The sequence below is a fragment of the Stegostoma tigrinum genome, chromosome 13 (assembly GCF_030684315.1).
Source record: "Stegostoma tigrinum isolate sSteTig4 chromosome 13, sSteTig4.hap1, whole genome shotgun sequence".
NCBI classification, from domain to species: domain Eukaryota; kingdom Metazoa; phylum Chordata; class Chondrichthyes; order Orectolobiformes; family Stegostomatidae; genus Stegostoma; species Stegostoma tigrinum.
The window spans coordinates 77,297,503-77,321,845 of NC_081366.1; the positions used below are offsets into that span (position 1 = coordinate 77,297,503).

At 44.4% G+C, this 24,343-nt stretch overlaps 1 protein-coding gene across 4 annotated transcripts in view; it reads right to left on the reverse strand.

Annotated features, from left to right (window-relative positions):
• Positions 1–20,939, reverse strand: part of LOC125458159 (receptor expression-enhancing protein 2-like) — a 91,746-nt gene extending 70,807 nt beyond the window's left edge. For 2 of the 4 annotated variants that reach the window (XM_059650799.1, XM_059650798.1), the window contains exon 1: positions 20,484–20,937. In XM_059650799.1, the coding sequence (XP_059506782.1) occupies positions 20,484–20,515 (32 nt within the window). In that variant the 5' untranslated portion in view covers positions 20,516–20,937. Of the gene's footprint in view, positions 1–20,483 lie in introns of all 4 variants that reach the window. The other 2 variants (XM_059650801.1, XM_059650800.1) reach the window with 2 other exon arrangements.
• Between the last annotated feature and the right edge of the window lie 3,404 nt (positions 20,940–24,343).

Below are 24,343 nucleotides of genomic sequence, written 5' to 3' on the forward strand. Positions count from 1 at the left end.
AAAATCTTTCTCCTCTCACCTTAAAAATGTGCCCCCAAGTCTTGAAATCCCCCATCCTCGAGAAAAGACCACAGCCCATCAACTCTATCTATGCAACTTAACATTTTATGAACCTCTATAAGGTCACCCCTCAACCTCCTGCACTCCAGTGAAAAATGTCCCACTCTGTCCGGCCTTTCTTCATAACTCAAACCCTCCAAACCTGGCAGCATCCTGGTCAATCTCTTTTGGACCCTCTCCAGCTCAAAAATATCCTTCCTATAACTGGGCGACTAGAACCGGATACTGTATTCCAGAAGGGGCCTCATCAATGTTCTGTACAAACTTATGAGATATTTGAGCACCGACAGAATTAGAACAATTTATCAATATTCTCAATAATCATCACACCTCCGTTAGACTTAACATCACAATATAGAAGGAAAGCATTCATGTCCTAAACACCATGGTATTTACATTGATACTAGAGAGGTGAGCAATGGAAGGCTTTTTCAAGCCAACCTTTACCGAAACAAGTCTTCCACAGACTGGTGATGGCACAGCTTATATACTTTCTCAGAGATAGTAAGATCTGCTGATGCTGGAGTCAGAGATAACACAATGCGGGGCTCAAGGAACACAGCAGGCCAGGCAGCATCACAGGAGCAGGAAAGGTGATGTTTCAGGTCGGGACTGCTAACATATTTCCATTGTATATGCACAAAGTGGATTTTCCTAACACAGCTGCAAACCTTGCAGTCACACCTCAAATTCAATTCTAGCCGCAGGAAAAGAAACCCCTGCTTTCAGCTGGAAGACAGAGAGACAATAGCGTCTACATCCAGCTTCAAGACCCCAGCAACAACTACTGAAAAATAAAAATCCGGGATCTGTGGGAGCTTGATCCCAGCCATTCAGGCTGCTTCTGTTGTTCCAACTTGAAAATAAAATCCATAAGCTGTTTACTCTATTCGCATTTCGATATAGTTACAATTAAGCCAATTCTTTTTCATTTTTATTTAGTCTGCATGTTATCTCTGGTGTAAAAATAAAGTGTGTTTTGCTTGACATTGAGTAGTTTAAATCATTGAACTGCATCAGGAGCGCAACACCTCACACTTACCTTTAAAATAAGAAAAGGTTGGCGTCTAGACTGTTTTCTGAATTTATTTTGAGGAGGTTTGGTCTGGTCCATAATATTCATCCCAAACTTCTTAAAGCCTCCCTGCTCCCTCAAAGACCGCTTCTCCCAGCCTTTGCAGGCTCCCCCTGGTCTGCATCCGACTCCTGCTTCAACAACCCAGCATCAGCAGAAACCCAGCCCCTGATCTGCTCACTGCAGCCAATCAGCTCCTTGCTCCTCCTCCAACCAAAGGCTGTGACTCTCCTCCTTCTGCTGTTGACAGCATCATAAATTAAAGCTCAGCGGAAGATTTGCAGTGTGGGGATGGTAAGCAGAGGGAGGTGGTTTTGGCACAGAACCTATTTAACTCAGAGCGTAGCATCACATTTATTGTGGCAGATACAATTGCAACATTTAAAAGACATTGGAACAGGTACGTGAATAGGAAAGATTTAGAGGGATGTGGGCCAAGAGCAGGCAGGTGTCTGTCCAGTTTTGGTCGTCCTGTTATTAGGAAGGTCACTAATGAGCCGAAACAAAAACAGAAATTGCTGGAAAAGTTCAGCAGGTCTGGGAAGCACCTGTGAAGAAAATAATCAGAGTTAATGTTTCAGATCCGGTGACCCTCCCTCAGAACTGATGGTAGCTAGGAAAACGTCCGTTTATATGCAGAAGATATGGTGAGAGGATGGGGTGAAGGAGTAAACAATGGGTGGGGATTGAGCCTAAAGAGAGAGAAGGGCAGTTGGACAGACAAAGGAGAGGATAACGATCAGGCAGCGAGGGTGAATAGCTGTTAATGGAGCTGTTAGTGACTAACAACAGGGAATGCATAATGACAGACTGTGATAACAACACCTGATGTGTGGGGTAGGGGGCTGGGACATGGGAGAGTTTAAGCCCTAAAATTATTGAATTTGATATTGAGTCCGGAGGGCTGCAGGGTGCCCAAGTGGAAAATGAGGTGTTGTTCCTCCAGCTTGTGCTGAGCTTCAGGTTCAGAAGAAATTTACCAGGATGTTGCCAGGAAGGGAAGGTTTGAGTCATAAGGAGATGCTGAGTAGGCTGGGACCTTTTTTTTCACTGGAGTGCAGGAGATTGAGAGATGACCTTATAGAGGTTTATAAAATAATTAGGGGTACAGACAAGGTGGATGGCAGGTGCCCTTTCTCTTGGCTGGGGGATTTCAAGACTAGCGGCATAATTTTGAGGAGACAGGAGAAAGGTTTAAAGACAGACATGAGGGCCATTTATTTTACACAGGGAGTGGTACATGTATGGAATGAACTTCCTGAGGAAGTGATGGGTGTGGGTGCAGTTACAATGTTTAAATGACATTTGGACAAGTACATGAATAGGAAAGGTCTTGGGGGGATATGGGCCAGGAACGGGCAGGTGGGACCGGTTTAGTTTGGGATTATGTTTGGCGTGGACTGGTTGGACTGAGGGGTCTGTTTCTGTGCTGTGTGACCCTATGACTGTATGATGTTGATATCCAACCAGTAATTTTCTTCTTTCAAAAAGCAGTGAGGATGGTTTTTTTTTCTATCGGGTATTGTGATGTGATAATGATCTGAAATAAAAGGCAATGTGGATGTGAGGCTGTTAATGTTCAGACTGAGTCATCAGTCAGCTCTGATTAGTGTGAATGGGGCTTAGTGAAGCAGACAGTCAGCAATGGGTATTGACTAGAATAGTCCTGACAGGGGGTCTGTTATATACGCGCATAACTAAGGCAATGAAACAGTACAATGAGTTTGAAAATTAGGAGATTTTTCCAGATGAAGTTTTATGAGTGCATGACAGATTATGAGTTGTTGCTACTACAGAGGCTTGGTTAAGCGAGGGACAGGATTGGCAGCTTAACGTTCCAGGATACAGATGTTTCAGGTGGGATAGAGGGGGATATATAAGGGGTGGGGGAGTTGCACTACTTGTAAAGGGGTAATCACAGCTGTACTGCAGGAGGACACCTTGGATGGCTCATGCAGCGAGACAATATGGGTAGAGCTCAGGAACAGGAAGGGTGCAATCACAATGTTTAGGGTTTACTATAGGCCTCCCAACAGCCAGCAAGAGATAGAAGAATAGATATGTAGCCAGAGTTTGGTAAGATGTAAAAGTGACAGGGTTGTTGTCATGGGTGATTTCAACTTCACGTGTACTGACTGGGACTCACTTGGTGCTTGCTTGGGACAGTGTTTTAGATCATAGGATCATAGGATCCCTACAGTATGGAAACAGGCCCTTCGGCCCAACAAGTCCACACCGACTCTCAGAGCACCCACCCAAACCCATCTAATCTACAAATCCCTGAACACTACAGGCAATTTAGCATGACCAATCCACCTAACCTGCACATCTTTGGACTGAGGGGGGAAACCGGAGCACCCAGAGGAAACCCATGCAGACATGGGGAGAATGTGCAAACTCCACACAGACAGTTGCCAGAGATTGGAATTGAACCGAGGATCCTGGTGCTCTGAGGCAACAGCGCGAACCACTGTGCCAGTGTGCCACCCAAAGATCATTAATGACTTTGTCTATCTGGACTGGTTGCATATTTTAAGAAACCTTTGCTGGTAGCCTCAAACTATCTGCCCAATGTGCAGTTTTGGCCTACTCTGCTTGATCACTCATGGTGCATTTTTTAAATCTCCTCTGTCTTTGTAGCAATGTCCTGTGCTCTGGAATATTTAGACAATTGGTTGCTGGGAAAAGTTGTTTACACTTTTGTTTAGCATAAATTGGACTAGGAATGTTAATTTGGTGTTATGCAAAAATACAACAATGCAATGCAGAACTGTTGTTTGGTACTTAGTAATCATTAATTTGAAAATGCATATCATGTGTTTTCTTGACTAGCTGAATGTGAATAATAGAGTGAAGTACTCACCACGCAGCACATATGCCTTGAATGGTTTGCCACTGTACCACTATCCATTGTATGTAAGGAGGGCTTCTTGAAACAGTTTGTAGATGCCAGGAAAGGGGCTCAAGAACCCCGCAGCCCAATGGTATCAATGTGGACTTCACAAGCTTCAAAATCGCCCCCTCCCCCACTGCATCCCAAAACCAGCCCAGCTCGTCCCCTCCCCCCACTGCATCCAAAAACCAGCCCAGCTCGTCCCCTCCCCCCACTGCATCCGAAAACCAGACCAGCTCGTCCCCGCCTCCCTAACCTGTTCTTCCTCTCACATATCCCCTCCTCCCACCTCAAGCTGCACCTCCATTTCTTACCTACTAACCTCATCTCGCCCCCTTGACCTGTCCGTCCTCCGCAGACTGACCTGTCCCCTCCCTACCTCCCCACCTCCATTATCCTCTCCACCTATCTTCTCCTCTATCCATCTTCGGTCCGCCTTCCCCTCTCTCCCTATTTATTTCAGAACTGTCTCCCCATCCCCCTCTCTGATGAAGGGTCTAGGCCCAAAACGTCAGCTTTTGTGCTCCTGAGATGCTGCTTGGCCTGTTGTGTTCATCCAGCTTCACATTTTGTTATAAGGGGCTCAACTGGACCTGGTATTGGGGAATGAGCCTGGCCAGGTGGTCGATATCTCAGTAGGGGAGCAGCTCGGGAACAGTGATCATAACTCAGTCAGCTTTAAGGACACTGATGGATAGATAGGTGTAGTTGTCAGGTGAAGGTGCTAAATTGGGGGAAGGCCAATTACAACAATATTTGGCAGGAACTGAAGAAGGCAGATTGGAGGCAGATGTTCGAGGGAAAATCAACATCTGATATGTGGGAAGCTTTCAAGTGTAGGTTGCTGGGAACTCAGGACCAGCACAGAGTGGATAGTCAGAAGCTTTATCCCAGGGTGGAAGAGTCAGTTACCAGGCGCCATGGGTTTAAGGCATGAGGGGCAAGTTTAAAGGTGATGTACGAGGCAAGTTTTTTTACACAGAGGGTGGTAGGTGCTTGGAACTCGCTGCCGGGGCAGGTTGTGGAAGCAGATACTACAGTGATTTTTAAAAGGTGTCTTGACAAATATGTGACTAAGATGGAAGTAGAGGGATGCGGTCCCTGGAAGGGTAGGGGATTTTAGTTGTGACGGGCAGCAAGTCAGTGCAGGCTTGGAGGGCCGAAGGGCCTGTTCCTGTGCTGTAATTTTCTTTGTTCCATTTAAAAAGTGAACCTGATTGCCATCTCTGGATCCTATGATTTGCTGGAACGTATTATTAGTCAGACATTTGGCACAGAACTCTGAATTGTGAAGAAATATCAGAGATGAGATGTGGGTTTTCTGGTTGAGGTCTCGAAATAGTTAGGCTGCGCATTGGGCCATTGTCAGGCACTTTATGTACTGGGTGGTACCATGTCTCGCACAGCCAGCTCCGCAGCCGGCATCCCCCCCCCACCCCACCCACCACAGCCAGCTCCGCAGCCGGCCTCCCTCTCTAATGCTCCCATGTGTAAGGTGTTTGTCACTTTGACCATAACATTGCTTTCCATCTAAGTGGCAATTAGCTTGCTCTGACATTGGGCCACCTTCATTAGCCCCAGCGATACAGCTCTCCATCTAGCAATGTACAACCTGCCTAATAGTTCCAGGCCCTTAACCTTTCATATAGATGCGCCAGGAATTCTTGTATGTAACCTCCCCTACCCCCATTACCATTACTCATGGCCCTACCACTGTGAGGTACGTGAACCATGACTCATGGCTGGGATGGTGATGTTGGAGCTGATTCACCTCAACCTGTGTAAAGTCATTAATTGAATGCTCACACAATAGAACTTGATTATTTCTGTTCTAATTCCCTCAGCTGACTGTGTTTGTGGCAACGTAAGAAGTGAAAACATCAAGGTCCTCCTGTTTGTAGCATCCACTCCGTGAGGGGCCTTTTTGAGAACACTGACCTGAGGAAAGAAGGTGATTGCTAATATTTTCTTTGACTAATGCATCCTCGAACCTCCTCTTTTAGATTAAACACTTACCCCATTGTTGTAGATGTTCTTCCCCTTTCCTCTAGTGTCCTCTCTCTCCTCCTTCATACTGCCTCCTATAACAATCAGCCCTTTCACTGTCTCCATTCATATTCCTGCTTTTCCCCCCAACAAACCAGATCAATGTGCAAGCCCACACAAGACAAAGATTTCCCATGACCTGCTTGAGCTGTTCGGCTTCACCTGGCAGTGTAGCACAAATAAGTGGCTTGGTTATGAAGGAGCCAGGTAATCGAAAGGACTCACACTCAGTGGAGGTTGTGGGAAGAAGTCTACTGTGCCAGGCATGGACGGACAGTTAGACGCACACACACACACACACACACACACACACACACACACGCACGCGCACGCGCACACGCACACGCACACGCACATGCACACGCACACCCACATACACACACACACTAATTCAGCAAACAGCATCCCACCCAGGAAGCTCTCAGTTGAATTGTGAACCAACAGCCAACTAATGCATTTGATATCAAGTCCAGCATCTGTCTTAACAATTATAATACATTTTGGTCAATTACTTTATAACAGGGTACATGGCTCAGAATACAAGTAAATTGGTCATAATTTTTGATCTATGTGATAATGAAATCAAGTTACTCAGGCCTACTTATAAGGGGCTTCAGCTTTAAGAAGGTGGAACTGGCTATCTCTTCAATCTCACATTTGTTTCTACAAAATATCTTCAGCCACCCACATCTTGCTATCTGTAGATCGACCCACCAACACCCACATCCCCAGGATCAATACAAAATAATCCACATCGCTTCCAATTGCGGTGACTTCATCTTGCAGATGATTCATAAATGCCAATGACTTTTGTCTTCTTTACATTTAGAGATAATCAAATTTTTTTGTATTGTCCATGTACATTTTATTAGTTTGTCTCTGCAAGTCATTTTGAGCTGCTTCTCTGTAACAATCATCAGCAATTAATCTAAAATCTTGATGTCAACTTTTCGTGTAAGAATCATTATCACTTCCACATATAGGTTTTCAAAAAAAAGTTGATAATGTGTATTGTTGTCTCACTTTCCATTTAAACAGTTACCTATCTGTTCAGGATCTTGTTATAGATTTTTTTTCTCTCAGCTTGGCACATTTCTGAGCAATACTGTACATCATTAAGACATGACATATCCATTTACACTGTTCAAAGCCTACTCAAAACCTAGGAAGCTGCTGCATTAACAGAGTTTATTATGCTATAAATTTCTTCAAAATCTCTCTTATCACAGACTATTGATTGATTGTATTTCATCTTTGTCGAAAAAAAGCTTCTTCAGAAAGTCAGAGAAATTTAATAGCGGTGAGGGTCTGGAATGCACTGGCTGACAGTGTGATGGACACTGCTTCAAGCAAAGGACTGGAAGGGAATTAGTCTGTTACCTGACAAAGAAGAATGTACAGGGTTACTGGGAGAATTCAGGGGAGTGATACCAGGTGAATTGCTCAGCGTAAAAGCTGGTACAGACCCAATGTTCCAAAGGACTCAACTATCTGACCATTCTGGTCTTCCACTGCAGCCAATTTATGCCTTTAAGATTCACATAATCTTCTTACAAGCCAGTACAGCCCCAGTTTTCTGTTATTTTGCCTTTTTGTACCAACCGGCCCTTCAGCTGATCTCATCTCCCTCTCTGTATTTGAGTTTTAATCCTCTGATTCAACATGCTGTATTTAGATCGAGTCCTGGAATTTGTTTAATTCATTCATGGGATGTGGGCACTGCTGACTACAACAGTGCTTATTGCCCTGGAGGAGGAGATGGTGAGCTGTCTTCTTGAACACTGCAAATCAGTAGGACAATGTGGGGACACTCAGTGCTGTTAGAAAGGGGGGCTCTGACCCAGCAGTGGTGAAAGAACAGCAATATATTTCCAAGTCAGGATAATGTGTGGCTTGGAGAGGAACTTACCAACAGTGGTGTTCCCATGCATCTGCTCTCTTTGTGCTTTGAGGTGGTAGTGGTCACAGGTTTGGAAAGGGACATCGGAGGATATTTTGGGAGTTACTGCACTGCATCTTGTAGAAGGTACATGCTGCTGTGTCTGTGGTTGGTAGGAGCGTGCACTGAAAGCGGTGGATATGGTGTCAATCAAGCGGGGGCTGCTTTGTCCTGGTTAGTGTCAAGCTTCTTGAGTGATGAAACATCACTCATCCAGACAGGTGAGGGGTATTCCATCACACTCCTGACTTGTGCCTTGTAGATGGTGGACGGTTTTGGGGAGTCAGGAGATGAGTTACTACCGCAGTATTCCCAGCCTCTTGGAGCCACTACATCTATATGGCAATTACCTGGTCAATGGTAATCCTCAGGGTATTGATCGTGGGAGATTCATGGGACTACAGGAACGGAAGTAGGCCATTCAGCCCCATGCGCCTGTTCCACCATTCAGTGAGATCACAGCTGATTTGTGGCCTTACCCCATATGCCTGCTTTGGGCCCATATCCCTTGATGCCTTTCATTAATAAAATTTTCTCTCTCCAATTTAAAATTTAACAACTGAATTAGCATTGACTGCTATTTGAGGAAGAGAGTTCCAGATCTCCACTACTCTTTGCATATGGAAGTGCTTTCTAATGTCTCTCCCGAATGGCCTGGTCATAATTCTTCGAGTACATCCTGGTTCTAGAATCTTCCACCAGTGAAAACAGTATATCTCGATCCATCCTGTCCTTTCCTGTTAATATCCTGAAGGCCTCGATTAGATCACCCCTTAACCTTCCAAATTCGAGAGAATAAAGGTCTAATCTGTATAATCTCTCCTCAGAACTTAACCCCTGGAGTCCAGGGGTTGCCTTTGTAAACCTTCTACATTTTTGTGTGTCCATATCAGACCAAAATTGACACTTAAACCAAAATGGAGGCATTAAGACAGGCCACGAGGAGGTGGGCTGGGTTTTTACTCCCAACTGAAGAGCACAGACTCAAGTCAACTCAAAAGGTGGGGAAGAGGTACCACAGAAATGTGGATTTTTATTCTGGGACGCATAAGCCGGGCTGAGGTGACAACTGAAGTTGGAATCACAGAATCCTTGTAGTGTGGCCAGGGCAGCCAATGAAGAAGAGATCCAGCACCTCCTCCCATGAGCGAACACAGCCTTTGGCTGCCTGAGGAAAAGGGTGTTTGAGGACAACAACATCAGACCAATCACCAAGCTCATGGCTTACAGAAGCTGTTGCTGGTTCCTGCCCTCCTATATGACTCTGAGATATGGACTGTCTACCGCAGATTCCTGAAGGCCCTGGAGCAGTCCCACCAACGCTGCCTGCACAAGATCCTGCCAATCCGCTGGGAAGACAGATGAATCAACACCGGCATCATCAGCCAGGCCAACATCCCCAGCACTGAGGCACTGACCGCCCTTGATCGGCTACAATGGGCTGGGCATGTCATCTACGCGACTGACACGAGACCCCCGAAGTAGGTGCTCTACTCCCAGCTCCGAAACAGCAGGCGAGGCCCAGGAGGACAGAAAGCACTTCAGTGATACCCTCGATGCCTCACTGGGGAAGTGCAGCATTCCCACAGATACTTGGGAATAACTGGGCCAAGACCGTCAAGGGCTCAAGCAGCCATTGGGTAAAAATAGAAGCCAGGCATAAACAACATGAGGACCGCTGTCCCAACCACCCCTTCCCGTGACCACCACCTGCCCCCAGTGTAACAGAGCCAGTGATAGGTCGGTACAGCCACCTACAGACTCACTCTGAGACTGGAAGAGAATCATCCTCATCTGTGAGGGGCCACCAATGATACAGTGCAGAAAATGGCCTTTTGGCCCATCAAGTCCATACTTACTCTCCAAAGAGCACCCTACCCAGACCCATCCTCCCATGCTATCCCTATAAACTTGAACATCCCATGGCCAATCCATCTAGCCTGCACATCTTTGGACCGCGGGAGGAAACTGGACCACCCAGCGGAAACTTTAATGTAAAAACTTTAAAGTTTTACAGTACATTCTGTAATGATAAATTCAGGGAGATAGAAAAAGCAAGTAGTTTATTTTTTGAAACGGCATACAATGTTGCTTTCCAATATTGAAATGGCAAGAGTTGTAAATGATTTGCAGACTCCTTTGGAACGTTTCAATGAGGATGCACTGTTTCGTGCCTGCTTCTAATAATCTCATTGGGCACCTTCTCTCTCCCAAATGACCTCTGACACACCCCCTTCGAAAAATCGTCTCCAGTACCACATCCAAACAGCAACCTTACCTCTCTAAAAGACTCCAACTGTAGCCGTTCTGCATCTGAAAAGCACACATCATGTTTTGAACGATCCACGAGCAGAAAATCAGTTCGGTTTAATATGTGCAGTTGCCTCAGTGAAAGTCAAGCATGCCTTTTGGAATGTGCCTTGCTCACCAGGCACTGCCAAAGTACTAGGTGCCAGCTTTGGGGGTGGAACCTCCAGATTCAGGCATTCAGACCATCTTCAATATAACAGAGAGGCTTTCTGCCTTTACAAAAGCTCAGGTCACAGATTCTAGGCTTTTGCTGCCAGATTGTATCAATTGGTCCTCATCCCAGATTTTGGTTTTAATTGTTTTTCCGGCTGTGCCTCCTTACTGGTGCAATAAAAATAAACGAACTGATGGTTCGAGTCATATTTGCGTGTTAAGTGCAACAGTTACCTTTGCTCCAGAGCATGCAAACATAGGGTTGACTGTACGATACATGTGTGTACCTGTTTGTGTAAGCAATGTCAACGCTCATTGCTTGAAGAAATGAAATAGTAACCGACTCCAGTCTTTCACCATCTTCCTTTGCTTCAGCAAGCTACAAAGATAGTTCATACTTGGCCCTATAGCCCAAACTGTTGAAAATCGCACACTGACAGGATGACTGTGTTGGAAAAATCCCTTGGTGCTTTCTATTTTTTTCTGGGGTAGGGGCATCAAATAATGTATTGGTTATGTGGCCAAATCACAGTAGATGAAACGAGGTGGTCTGTAATAATGGAAATGGCCTCATTAAAGAATAATGCTTTTGCAAAAATTAAGGATTTTGAGTCCTTGTGAAGTCCATTAGGATTTTTAAAAAATACACAGGAACAGAGGAGGGATTTGGGTCATCATACAGCGTGGAGCTGGAGGAACACAGCAGGTCAGGCAGCATCAGAGGAGCAGGACAGTCGACGTCTTCAGCTCCAGCATCTGCAGTACTTGCTACATCATTTGTGTCACTATGTTGTTCGTCGCGTAACGGCAATTTTTATTTAACAAAGCATCAAATAAAACAAACTTTAGACGAGGAAATATTTGACATCTCTGTTATATCAGAGAAGAAGACATTACCCAAGTGTTTGATAACTCAGGGCGGTGAAAATCCTTCTCTCATGAAAGGAGTCGTACAGCAAATTGTAACGTGCTTAGGATGTCCTACTGTATGGTACAATTAATCACACGCTAACGTCAGAAATATAGTCACCGTTGTCGTGGAGACAGGGCACCATTTTACACACAGCCAGATTCCACTCAGCAAGGGATCGTTCAGATTTTTTGTGCACTCATTAAAAATGTTTTCCTATGTGTTCACAGATTAGGAGTGGTTTGCACTTGGTGCGTAGCTGCTAATGTTCGAGAGAAGGCAGTAGTGAGTGGCTTGCAAGGTCATTTCTGAGGACAGGTAACAATCACATGTTGGCCTGACTTCTTAGGGACAGATACGAGTGGACCTGGAGGGTTTTTAAATGACAACCCAGTAGTTTCAAAGCCAAGATAATAAAATGTGAGGCTGGATGAACACAGCAGGCCCAGCAGCATCTCAGGAGCACAAAAGCTGACATTTCGGGCCTAGACCCTTCATCAGAGAGCTCTCTGATGAAGGGTCTAGGCCCGAAATGTCAGCTTTTGTGCTCCTGAGATGGTGCTGGGCCTGCTGTGTTCATCCAGCCTCACATTTTATTGTCTTGGATTCTCCAGCATCTGCAGTTCCCATTATCACAGTTTCAAAGCCACCTTTGAACACAATTGCTTTCTATTCCACATTTGTTGTATTAACTGCATTGAAATCGCCAACAGCCATGATAGGATTTGAACTCACATCTCCAGGGCATTAACCAGGCCTCTGGATTACCTGTCCAGTAAAATAACTACCGTGCAACCATCTCCTTCTGCATCAGCCAGACAACAGGAACATTCCCTGCTCTCCCTAAAATGGAACGTCATTGGATCTTTCCTATCTTGTCTTTCAGATAAAATATTAAACCCCAGTTGGAAATTCCAACAAATCAATCAAAGTGAAGTGTGTTCTGATATCCCAACAGACACACATTATCCTTCTAGAGTTGAAGACCCTGCTGAAGGACACTTGATGAGATCCTGCAGTATGTTTTGTATCCAGTGTACACTCCTGCCATTATGCCCGGCATTGGAGGGAGGGAGAATGTTTAAGATGCAATCCAGCAGACTATTTTACCCTGAATAGTGTCAAGCTTCTTTGGAGTCACATTCACCCAGGTAATTGAAGAGTCCCAAATTGTGCACTGTGGATGATGGGCAGGCTTCGGGGTTATTTCCCATGCTCTCATCTGTTTTGTAACCATTGTGGTTATATGCCTGATCCAGTTACATTTCTGGCCAAAGATAGAGGTGGGGATTTCAGTCATCTACCCTTCATTCATTCAGCATCATTTGCAATTCCATCACATGTTAAAGGGGAAACAGTTAGTTTTGCTCTTGGTCAATACAGCGTGGAGCTGGAGGAACACAGCAGGTCAGGCAGCATCAGAGGAGCAGAAGAGTCGACGTTTCGGGTCAGGACCCTTCATGAGGAGTCTGAAACATGCTCCTCTGATGCTGCCTGACCTGCTGTGTTCCTCCAACTCCACACTGTATTGACTCTACTCCAGCATCTGCTGTCCTTGCTATCGCTGAGATTTTCTCTGAGAGGTGGTTAATTGCCTTGCTCTTGTCTGCCAGGAGTGTGATTTGCCACCTATCAGCCCAAATCTGAATGTCTAGATCCTACTGCTGAAAAAGTAACAAGCAATTTACAATTAAATTATGATGCAATTTTTTTTTACACTTATACTTCCCAAGCATTTCTTCCTGTGTTTTTGCAAAGAGCAGTGTTAATATAAAGGAGACTCAGTTTCCTCCATTTCTTCTCTATTTCCTCCCCATCTCTGAATAAAATATTTTAAATATCCAAAAGCTCTCAGGTTCTGCCATAGCCCTCTGAAGTTTGAATAAGGTCAGACCTTACGTGGTTATTTGAACAAAATTATAAGCTGCAACAGTTGAAAACTCACTCACTCTTCCTCTTGCCAATAAATCTCTGGGCAGTTCAAAAGTAGACCAATTTTTTTTTGCTCCCTCATGTTTTCACCATGGTCCCCTGGATTAGACAATTGCTGGAATGGAAGACTGGCTAACAAAGTTTTAGTCTTGTACCCATCAAACAATCACAACCATTCATACTACAAGAGAAAGGTCTGCAACTGGCAAGTCAACTCTGATTGGCTAAGAGGTTGCCGTGGAGGAAGCTATATGGAATTATGGGCTGCGCAAGTTGCTGGTAATTCAGAAAGGCACCAGGCTTGAACATATCTCTTTTGTTTGCAGAGAACAGGTCTCTGCGTATGTCATTTCTAAATGGCAATGAATGAGTCACACCGCAGCCTTGACTGATTATTTGAAATTTGAACATTAGCGCAGCTGTTAGTGCACTCAGATTGTTCAGTGAGTGCCATCTCAGCTCAGAATCACACCCGACAGGAGGCATTTTATTTTGGGTTTTACAAATGTAGACTAATTGATTATGGTCCGTTCTCTGCCTATTACAAACAAGCAAAGGAGCAGGTTCGATCAGCCAATTGGTGCGATATATGCCCCACGTTCTAGCATCATATCAGCCTGGAAATTTAGACACAACTTTGCTCAACAATGTGGCAGAAAGAACATACTTTTGGACCAATGGCAGCATACTATTGGTGGAAATACTGCTCACACAACCATTGTATAGTATCAAATGTTGCGATTGTTTAAAATCTGGCATTTTGCCCTTTCACTGACCAGTGCAAGACTAAAGCCTTCAGCAAGATGTCTCTCTTTTCAAAACTGCACACTTTCACTGACATTCCTGGTACTGCACTGACACAGTTTCCTTCCCTTTTATCCCTTTGGCATTCCTTTCATATCTATGCGGTATTTTAGCTTCTTACGCTGACAGATAGGCCAATTCTAACTCTGTCCAACTGTGCTCATAGTAACTGATGCTCTAGTAACTTACTTGAAACATTTTTTTTTAGGTCTGCAAAATATACTTAACCCTCTCGGGCTACCACCAGCCATTCCAGCTTTGCCCAAGCATTTCTCCCCATGTTTTAGCAAAAAGCAGAGTTAATATCAAGGAATCAGAGATAATGGGAACTGCAGATGCTGGAGATTCCAAGATAATAAAATGTGAGGCTGGATGAACACAGCAGGCCAAGCAGCATCTCAGGAGCACAAAAGCTGACGTTTCGGGCCTAGACCCTTCATCAGGGTCTAGGCCCGAAACGTCAGCTTTTGTGCTCCTGAGATGCTGCTTGGCCTGCTGTGTTCATCCAGCCTCACATTTTATTATCTTAATATCAAGGAACCTCAGTTTCTTTTGAAGGAACAATCACATCCTTCTGGATGTTGTGTGTGAGATTGTGCTTTGGAATAACAATTATCTCTTTACTATGAATCTAACTATCAGAAGACCTATCCACCAACATCTACAATATAGAATCACACAGCACAGAAACAGACCCTTCAGTCCAAACAGTCCATAAACCCAAAGATAGCTCATAATATTGTCAGTTTTAGTCTGAACAGGCTGATTTAAGAATCATTTTTGTAAGATAATACTCAGAACCAGTAAGAAGTTATCAGCACAGTGCTTAAAATATATATTCAAAATTAGGATTAAATTTGATTTTGTGAAAAATATTTGTTATATAGTCCCAGGAGCACAAAAGCGGGTCTAGGCCCGAAACATCAGCTTTTGTGCTCCTGGGATGCTGCTGGGCCTGCTGTGTTCATCCATTCTCACATTTTATTATCTTGTTATATTGTCCATTGGACTTCAAGCTCACAGAGTCAAAACAGACTTTTGCACACTCCAGAGTACAATTTCATTTGCAGTTAATAATTTAAGTGTATACAAAACTAAACTGAACCATTCTAAATATGAAGTTGCTGACAAAAAAAGTGCATTTTAAAATTTGTTCTTTGGACTTAACTAGCAACTATGCCATCACATTCTTTACTTATAGATGGTGGGCAGGCTTCAGGGAGTCTGGCGGTCAATCCCTCACCATGGAACTCCCAACTTCTGTCCTGCTCTTGCAGCCAGTGTTCATAAGCCGGCCCAGTTCAGCTCATCGGCATACAGAATACCCAAAGGAAACAGGAAAAGTCAAGAGTCACATGACACCAGGTTATAGTCCAACAGGTTTATTTGAACTTGCAAGCTTTCAGAGCGCTGCTCCTTCAGCAGGTGAAATGATTTCAGATAAACCTGTTGGACGACAACCTGGTCTCATGTGACCTCTGATTTCATCCACCCCAGTCCAACACCAGCACCTCCACATCAAAAAGAAATGGGGACCTAGGTCAAAGAATGCAGCTTATTGTACGCAAAATAATTTACCAACAGATGTTTATGTATGTCTCAACAAAAAGGGCATAAAACTCCAAAAACAAGTCCAAACCAATAATCAGGCACAACAAAACACCTGGCAATTTTCAGACAAAACAATGCAGCTCGTCTGTCACAGACGGCTCAAGCTGGAGTTTCTATCTAAACATGACAAAGAAATACATTGTTATACCATTGATTTAAACAACTATATTCTCAAAAAATATGTTATCCTTGAAATTTCAGTGTAATCTATGTCCAGTTTGATTAATTACGTCTACATGTTAACAAGGCAGTACTCCTAAAAAAAAGTCAAGAGCTCCATCATGGCTAAATTTCGGCGTTGTCTAATTGGAGGAGCTCAGCTGAGTTTAAGGCAATACCTGTTGCAAGACTCTTATTTACTGACAAACCTGAAGCCTGGAAAGAAATAGAGACCGTCTGGTCACGGACTGCTATTCAGAGCAATATCAGTCTCCAGTCATTATCAAATACACCTATATTTAAATGGTTTAGTTTCAAAGCCTTTAATATGGAACTGTTACAGCATGGAACAAAAGCCGTTCGGCCCACTGTGTCTACAAAAAGGAACAATTAATTCCCTTTTAATTAAGTCTGCCTCTACCACACTCTCAGGCAGTGCAATCCAAACCCTAAACATCCCTGTGACAAGAAGGAATTCCTCATATCACTATTGCTTCTTCTGATAATTATTTTAAATCTCTGCCCTCTCCTTCGTGATCTTTTGGTGAGTGGGAACGCTTTCTCCCTTTTTACTCTTTCCATGATTTTGAATACTTTAAATCTGATCTCTCAGCCGTTTTTTTCCTCTAAAAACGGCTTCTTTTCAATTAAAAATCCTTCCAGCGACAGAATGTCCTCCTTGTTTTAACCACGACCTGCGTTACATCACCTTCTTTGGTATTAGATATAAAGTCTTCATTTAATGCTTCAGTCTTTCCCTCTGCTTCCATTTGTAAATTGGCTGTATGGTCCCCAATGGGCCACACTCCATCTTTTACCACACTTATGTTATTTAAAGAAGGTTTTGCAATTATCTGAGCTTCCGGTCTCCTTTCATATTCCCTCTTTGCTTCTCCTACTTGCGTTCTCGCCACCCCTCCAAACCTTCGACATTCATCCCATTGTATTGTCTACCTGGCATTGGTCACGTGCACACTTTTTCTTCTTTATCATAATTTCTACCTGTTTTCGGGTCTTGCTGTGGATTTGCTCGCCTTTTTGTGGGAAGACATCTTGCCTGTGCTTGAACAACCTCATCTTTGAAGGTGGTCCAATGTTCAGATATTGCTTTTCCTGCCAAACTCAGACTCTGATGTATCCGACCCAGATCCATCTTTACCCCACTGTAACTGGCTTACCCCAACCAGTCATTAACCTTCTCTATCTGCTACTGTTCTCCAACTGGCACCCGCTTGACCCCAGGTGACTTATTTCCGAGATCCGGATCGAGTACTGATTCCTTTCTTGTTGACCTGAAAACATGCTCCTGGAGGAAACTGCACTGAACGTACTCTGGCATCTGTCCTTTACACAACTACCAGCCCAGTCTGTACTCCTTTGCTTCCCCCCAATTTTTTGCTCCTTCAAACATGGATGGTCCCAAGATAAAATTCCAAATAGCATTTGGTTGTAAAGCATTATGTAACCATTCCAAAACTCTTCCGAATTTGAACAAAGAATGAAGAATAAGCCTTCAGGCCCTCAAGCCTCTTCAGCCCAGCGTTCAATGAGTTCATGCTTGGTCCACATTTCAACTCCATCCCTCAGCCTTTGCTCCCTATCTCTTGACACTCTTAAAATTCATATCTATACAGTGATTTTGAACACAAAAGATCATCTTCAGTCTTCAGACAGGCTTTAAAGGACAATGTATGGCAACCGACAGCACAAGGGAGATATTAGGCCAGGTGACCAAAAGCTTGGTTAAAGAGGTTGAGGAGTTATCTTCAGGAAGTGAGTACAAGAGATTGGAGAGTTTGGGGCCCAGGCAGCTTGAAGGTACAATCACCAACAAAATCCATCAATCTCAGTCCTAAAGCTCCAACATCCACAGCCTTTTTCAGGAGTTGCAGATTCCCACCATCTTGTGTGTGGATACAGGTTACCCAATTTCATTCCTGAGTGGCTGATTGTTGATTGTGGCCCCTGTTCTAAATTCTCCAAGCAGAGGAATCAACTGTTCTGTATCTGTTTCATCAAGCCCCTTTGTCATTTTAACCACATTTTAATCAGATCACCTCTAAACCTCAGGAAACCAAATGAAGTCAAGCAAACCTTTTAAGCAGAGTATCTGCAGCAAAGTGTTATCTCCAAAGTCAATATATATCCTGTGTTCAACATCTAACCTATCAAGGTTTACTCTTTTGAAACAGTCTGTTTAAGATAAAGGCTATTAGACTTCCTAATTCTATTTGGAAACTAGCTGTTTTCAGTTTATCCATGTGGACATCTAATCTCTTCATTCCTCCACAATTCCTAATTTTGTATCCACAGGATATGTCTTTCCCAAGAGCAGTGTGAGGGAACCTTACATTTCCCATTGCTCAGCTCGACCTGCCAGCTTTGACGGCTCCCTTCCTCTGTCAATGCACAGAGTGAATCCAGCCGAAAAACAACTTGGACCACAAAATATCAATAGTGTAATAATGACAAAGTACAATCTTTCGAAAGTTCTGGTCAGAAAGTATAATTGGTTTGAGGTTGTAGGCTTGCTCACCGAGCCGGTGTGTTTGGTTACAGACTTTTCATCACCTTGCTCAGTGACACTGACGCTTCACCAGAGGCGCACTGACAGAGTTCTGTCCCATTTGTTATTTATATGCCTCTGTTTGCTGGGGTGGTTGGAATGATGCTGATTCTGTTTCTCAGTGGTTTGTATGTGAGATCCAGTTCAATGTGTTTGTTTATGGAGTTCCAGTCCACCCCTTCCCCCTCTCCTCTTTATCTGCAGATCTCCCTAGCCCCACATCTAGACCTGAAGAAGGGTAATACATTAAACGTTGACTGCTCCTTTCCTCCTGATGCTGCCTGGCCTGCTGTGTTCTTCCAGCCTCCTGTTTGTCCACCTTGGACTCGAGCATCTGCAGTTGTTTTTTGGTCTCTATTCCAGTTGGAATGCCAGGCCTCCAGGAATTCCCTGGCATGCCTCTGTTTGGCTTGTGCTATTATGGATGTGTTATCCCAGTCAAATTTGTGTCCACGTGTAGTGAGACCAGTGAGAATTGGTCATGTTTCTTGGTGGCTACTTGGTGTTTGTGTATCCTTATTGTCAGTTTTCTTCCAGTGTGGCCTGTGTCATGTTTTTCACAGTCCCTGCATGATATTTTGTGTATTACATTAGGTTTATTGGTTGTGGGTATGGGATCCTTTATGTTCATCAGTAGCTGTCACAGGGTAATTGTTGGTTTGTGGGCTACCCTGAGACCAAGGGGTCTGAGCCACTGTTTCATTGTTAAAAAAGCAGGAGCAATCAGTAACCATCACTTTAAAATGGCCATTCCATTCCACAGGTGAAGCTAAAATGCACTATGGAGACATTCAGGACAAGAAACAACATCACACAACACCCGAGTCATCTGCTTTTGATGCCTGTTGGCATTCACAACATCATTGCAAGACCAAATGATGTTGACAGTTCTGTCTCATGTTTCTCAGACTGACAGTGACCTGTTACCCAGAGCTGAACTAGATTCGCTCAGCATTAGCCTATATCCAGAGATGTACAATCCTACCCAGCAAATGGATACCACCCACTTTCACACAGCATTCCTCCAGGCCCAGATCTAATTCAGATTCATAGCACTGTCCTTGATGTCGTAAAGCCCACACTCACGGTGAGGACAAGGCCAAACAGACCTCAGGAATGTCTGCTGTGAATACTGGGCAGCAGGCAAGCAGATTCCTGATAGAATCAATGGTTCCCCAACCCCTTCCCAGAATCCCAGGACCAACCCAGCTCTCCTACCAAATCTTTAGTGCCAATGATACAGTTCACCTTCTCCCCATGCCCACTGCAGCACTGCCAGGAGGCAGTTCCATAGCGCCCCCCACCCCAGTCCATGCCCAACTTGCAACATTGCCCTACCCTCTCAATGTGCCAGCCTCATCTTCAAACAACATGTCCCCCACCCCCACCAAGTCATTGTCCATCTCGGGTCTGCCCTTTAATTGCCCTGTTACTGAACGCCCTCCCCAAATCGATACCCTTCCATCCGAAAACCGAAAAACATTTTACTCAGCCCTCACCCTACAGTATTCCGTCAATGCCCCTAGCACTGTCAGGGTTCTAGGTCTCTCGCTGCCCTGCCCCTCTCCTCCAACGCCCTTCTGAATTCCTACTGCAATGCACGAAAGATCGAGTCGCGTCTCTCAGCGCCGGCTCCGAAGCACTTCCCGCTCCTGAGGTGGGGACTCTGCAGCAGTGAATGAGACCGGCCCCTGTCCATCTCTGCACAGTGTTCCCCTCTGCACCTGACGGCCAGGAGCTCAGAAATTAACATTGCTCCCAAACCATGAACAGCCCGTGGGAACCAGAGAGGAATCACTGCAGTAAAATAAACATGTATTTTGTCTCCTTCAAAGCTAAGCCTCTACCGGCCACACTTGCACCTTGCAATGGCTTTTAGAAACAGAATTAACGATGTCCATTTTGATTCATTTCTGCACAGGCATTCGGCAAAGTGTATCTCCTTAGGGAGGGAGCGACGGTGAAATGAAGGCAAAGCTGCCAGTAAGCAGATCATTATGGTACAAGATGCTGCAATATACTCACACCACCAGTCGGGAGATCATCCAGGAGACCATGGCGAGGAGTCGAGCTTGCAAGCGCTGGGGACGTGTCCTGAAGCGAGCTCCAGTGTTTCGATCGCAATGTGCTATAGGAGCCCGAGCCTGCGCTTCACCTTGCCTTCCACACCCCCAGCACAGCACAGAGTGAGAGAGTTCCGGCTCCTCAAGCAATACCAGGCTTTAAAAGGCGAATGACGCAGCCTGCCTCCCCTACAGGACAGAAATAAATATATAAATGCACCGCTTTCCTTTTTCAAAGCCGGGCTTTTCCTCTCTGCTGCTGTTGTCAACTCCGCATGCACAAATATAGCTCTGTCATGGCCCTTTCTGCTGTGTGTCTCTGAATGCAGTCTCATCCCTCAGGTTAAAGAACTGATCTGCGCTGGAAGGGTGCTCCTACCAGGCCCACCGATGCTGCAGCATTTATATTCATGGAGCAAATGATGGAATCTGTACTCAAAAACCAAAAACAAAATACTGCTGGTGATCACAGCAGGTCAGGCAACATCGGTGGAGAGAGAGCAAGGCAACGTTTCCAGTCTGGCCTCGGAAAATTGGCTTGCTCTCTCTCTCCACCCATGCTGCCTGACCTGCTGTGATCACCAGCTTTTTGTTTGCTTTCAGTCTTTATTTTGATGTTGTTTGTTATAACACTGAAAGTGATCAAGTGGAAGCCATCCCATCCTGCCTTTTAGGATCATTGTGCTTCAACCTGCTGTGTCCGGAATCTCCCAGGGAGCCCCATTTCCAAAATTTGCCTTTCAGCTGGTGTCTAGCTGGAGGATGTTTGTTGCGTTATGTGGTCCAGGATGATTATCATTCTGACTAACTGTATCTACCACCCAAACCCAAACCCATCAACTGCACATTTTTGCGATCTCCAACCATTTCAAAAATTATTGTGTAATGATTGGAGCCAGGTGAATTTTACTGACTATGAGATCATTAACCTGGGCCAATCAGGGAGCCCTGGCTGACAGGTATAAGCAGGGGGTTCAGCATCCCCTCACTTTAGGGATAGACTCTGAGCTGGCTGGTTACAGTTGTTGTATTGTGCAACGTGGAAATAAAGTCGGGGTGGACTTGATGACAGGATACCAGCCTCTGGGCAGTTATTTCAGGTTCCCAACCTCCTGCTGTTTCGGTCTGGTTTATGTCCCCACATTCAGATGTTCGTGTTCATGACAGACTGATCAAAAGGAAGGCAAGGTCAAGAACTCTCTTCAGGATGGAGCTTCTGTCCAATGATGCTTATTACATGTTATCATGTGTGTCATTTAGAGGTATACTAGACTCTAACCATATTGTTTACATTAGGGGAGACTATTCCATGAACTCGCCTACCTGAGGCTAGTCAAGTCCCTCCACATCCTTTTCTGCACATTTCTAACATTCACATGCCTGTTTCTGTCTTGGCCCTTAACTCCACCGAGATGTGCTATTATTATACCCAATGAGGAGTGAATCTGCAGCCTCATCAAAAGATTGCATCAAGATCCTAAAGCCCTTACACAATACTTACCTTCACTGTTTTATCTGAATGCCCATTCCATGAAGGAAGAAGAACTTCCCGGCATCAGAACTGAATTTATGTTTTTCTAGTTTGAAACTGCGCTCCTCTGAAATACTATCATAACTTACTTAAAATAAATATCCTGTATTTGCCCTTTATATGAGGTGATAAATATCCTATTCCTTTGTAAGACCACATCTGAAAAGTTTGACTTTTGCCCATGTTTCTTTATCACTCGCTCCCATGACACTGGCTCGGAAAAAATATGATTTTCTTTACACTGCCTTCGATGCTCTAATAACTGTTGTGTTTTTCTCAATGACCAGAACGGAACTCAGCACATAAACGGCAGTCTGTCCACACATTGGCTTTGCCTGACCTAAATGCTACCCATTTGGTTACACAGTTCAGTGGGTGTCAGTCTCCATTCTCGTAACCAGATCATCCCCTGGGGTCTGGTGCAATCTTGTCCAGTGGCCTTCACTGAGCTACTTCCCATCTGATCGGAAGCCAAGTCTGTCAATCATTTCAGTTTTCTGGCCTGAAGTCACTCTGTCTCTGTCCAAATGCTGTGCAACCAAAACGCCACAGCAGTGGGCGAACATGACAAGCAAATTCCCCACACCTTATCGATACCCTGCCTCTTCTTATCCTCCCCACCCCATCAACCCAGTCAAATGCATTCAAATCTAGTTTTCAAGCTAGTTGCTATTCATATATGCCTGTTTCTCCAGTCCAAGTATATTCACGCACAGCTGTACTTGTATCTACCACTGAAAGACACAAACTGGTGGACAAGCACAGCACCTCTGTTCAGAAGGAATTTTTTAAAGCCTTTGGAAAGGTTTTCTTTCCAAACATTTACAATGGCAAAGATTGGACTTTGAAGGGGAATCTTCTAGTCCTGTAGGTGATGAGAAAAACAAAGGGCAGGGGATTTAATTGGACAAGAGTGGGATAAGTTTTGGCAATTACATTCTCCAACCTTGAAAAGCAGCTCAGCCTTCCCAACTTCCTATGTTAAGAAGTCTGTCTGCATGCATTTGCAACTCATTAAAAAGCACATCTCACTAGAGTTACGTACTGGCTTCCAATGAAGCAACACATGCTGCAGATCAACAGGAACCAATGGATGCATTGAATTTAGATTTCCAAAAGGCATTTGATAAGGTGCCACATCAGATTGTAGAAAACAAAAGCTCATGGGTGCTGGTATTAACCTATTGGCATGGATTGAAGATTGGTCGCAAACAGGCAGTGGAAAGTAAGAATTTGTGGCAGGTGGGGGTCTTTTTCAGGTTGACAGGATGTCATGAGTGGTATGCCACAGGGGTCAGTACTGAGGCTTCGACACTTTACAACTAATAGAAATGATTTGGATGAATGGATCAAAGGCATAGGAGCTAAATTTGCTGATGACATGAAGATAGTTTGGAAAGTGAGTTGTGAGGAGGACGTGAGCATATGAAGAGATACTGATAGGTTGTGTGAGTGGGCAAACATCTGGCAAATTAAGTACAATGTGGAAAAGTGTGGAATTGTCCATTTTGGCAGAAAGAATGAGAAAAAGTACATGGTGACAGATTGCAGAGCGATATAGAGAGATGAGGCTGACCTAGTGCATGACTCACTGCAAGCTAGAATGCAGGTACAGCAAGTAATCAGGAAAGCTAAAACAATGTTATGCTTTATTGCGAGGGGAATTGAATGCAAAAGTAGGAGAGGTGATGCTTGAGTTATTCGGGGCATTGGTGATACTGTAGTTGGCGAACTGTGTACAGCACTGGTACTGTACTTAAGCACGTTAATGCGTTGGAAGCAGTTCAGAGAAGTTTGACTGGACTAATTCCTGAAATGAGCAGATTTCCCTATGAGGAATGGCTAGACAGGGTTGGCCTGTGTCAGCTGGAGTTTAGAAGAGTCAAAGGTGACTTAATTGAAACATATAAGATCCTGAGGGGATTAAACTGGGTAGATGCTGGAAAGATGTTTCCTCTTGTGGAGAAATCTCAAACGAGGGGTTGTAGTTTAAAAATAAGAGATTGCCAATTAAAACAGATGTGAGGAAGCCTCTTTTTCCTCTCAGAATTTTGTGAGTCTTTGGAATGCCCTTCTAAAGCCTGGGGATTCAGACAATTCAACATTTTTAAGGCAGAGATTCTAGATTACCAAGAGAATGAAAGATTATCGGGATGTGCGGGAATGTAGAGTTGAGGTTAAAATCAGATCAGCCACTATCTAGAGGAGGCTCAAAGGGATTAATCACTTTGTTTTGTTCCTTGTTTGTGTGCTTGTATGCCTGATGGCAAAAAAAACAGCTTGTACCTGTC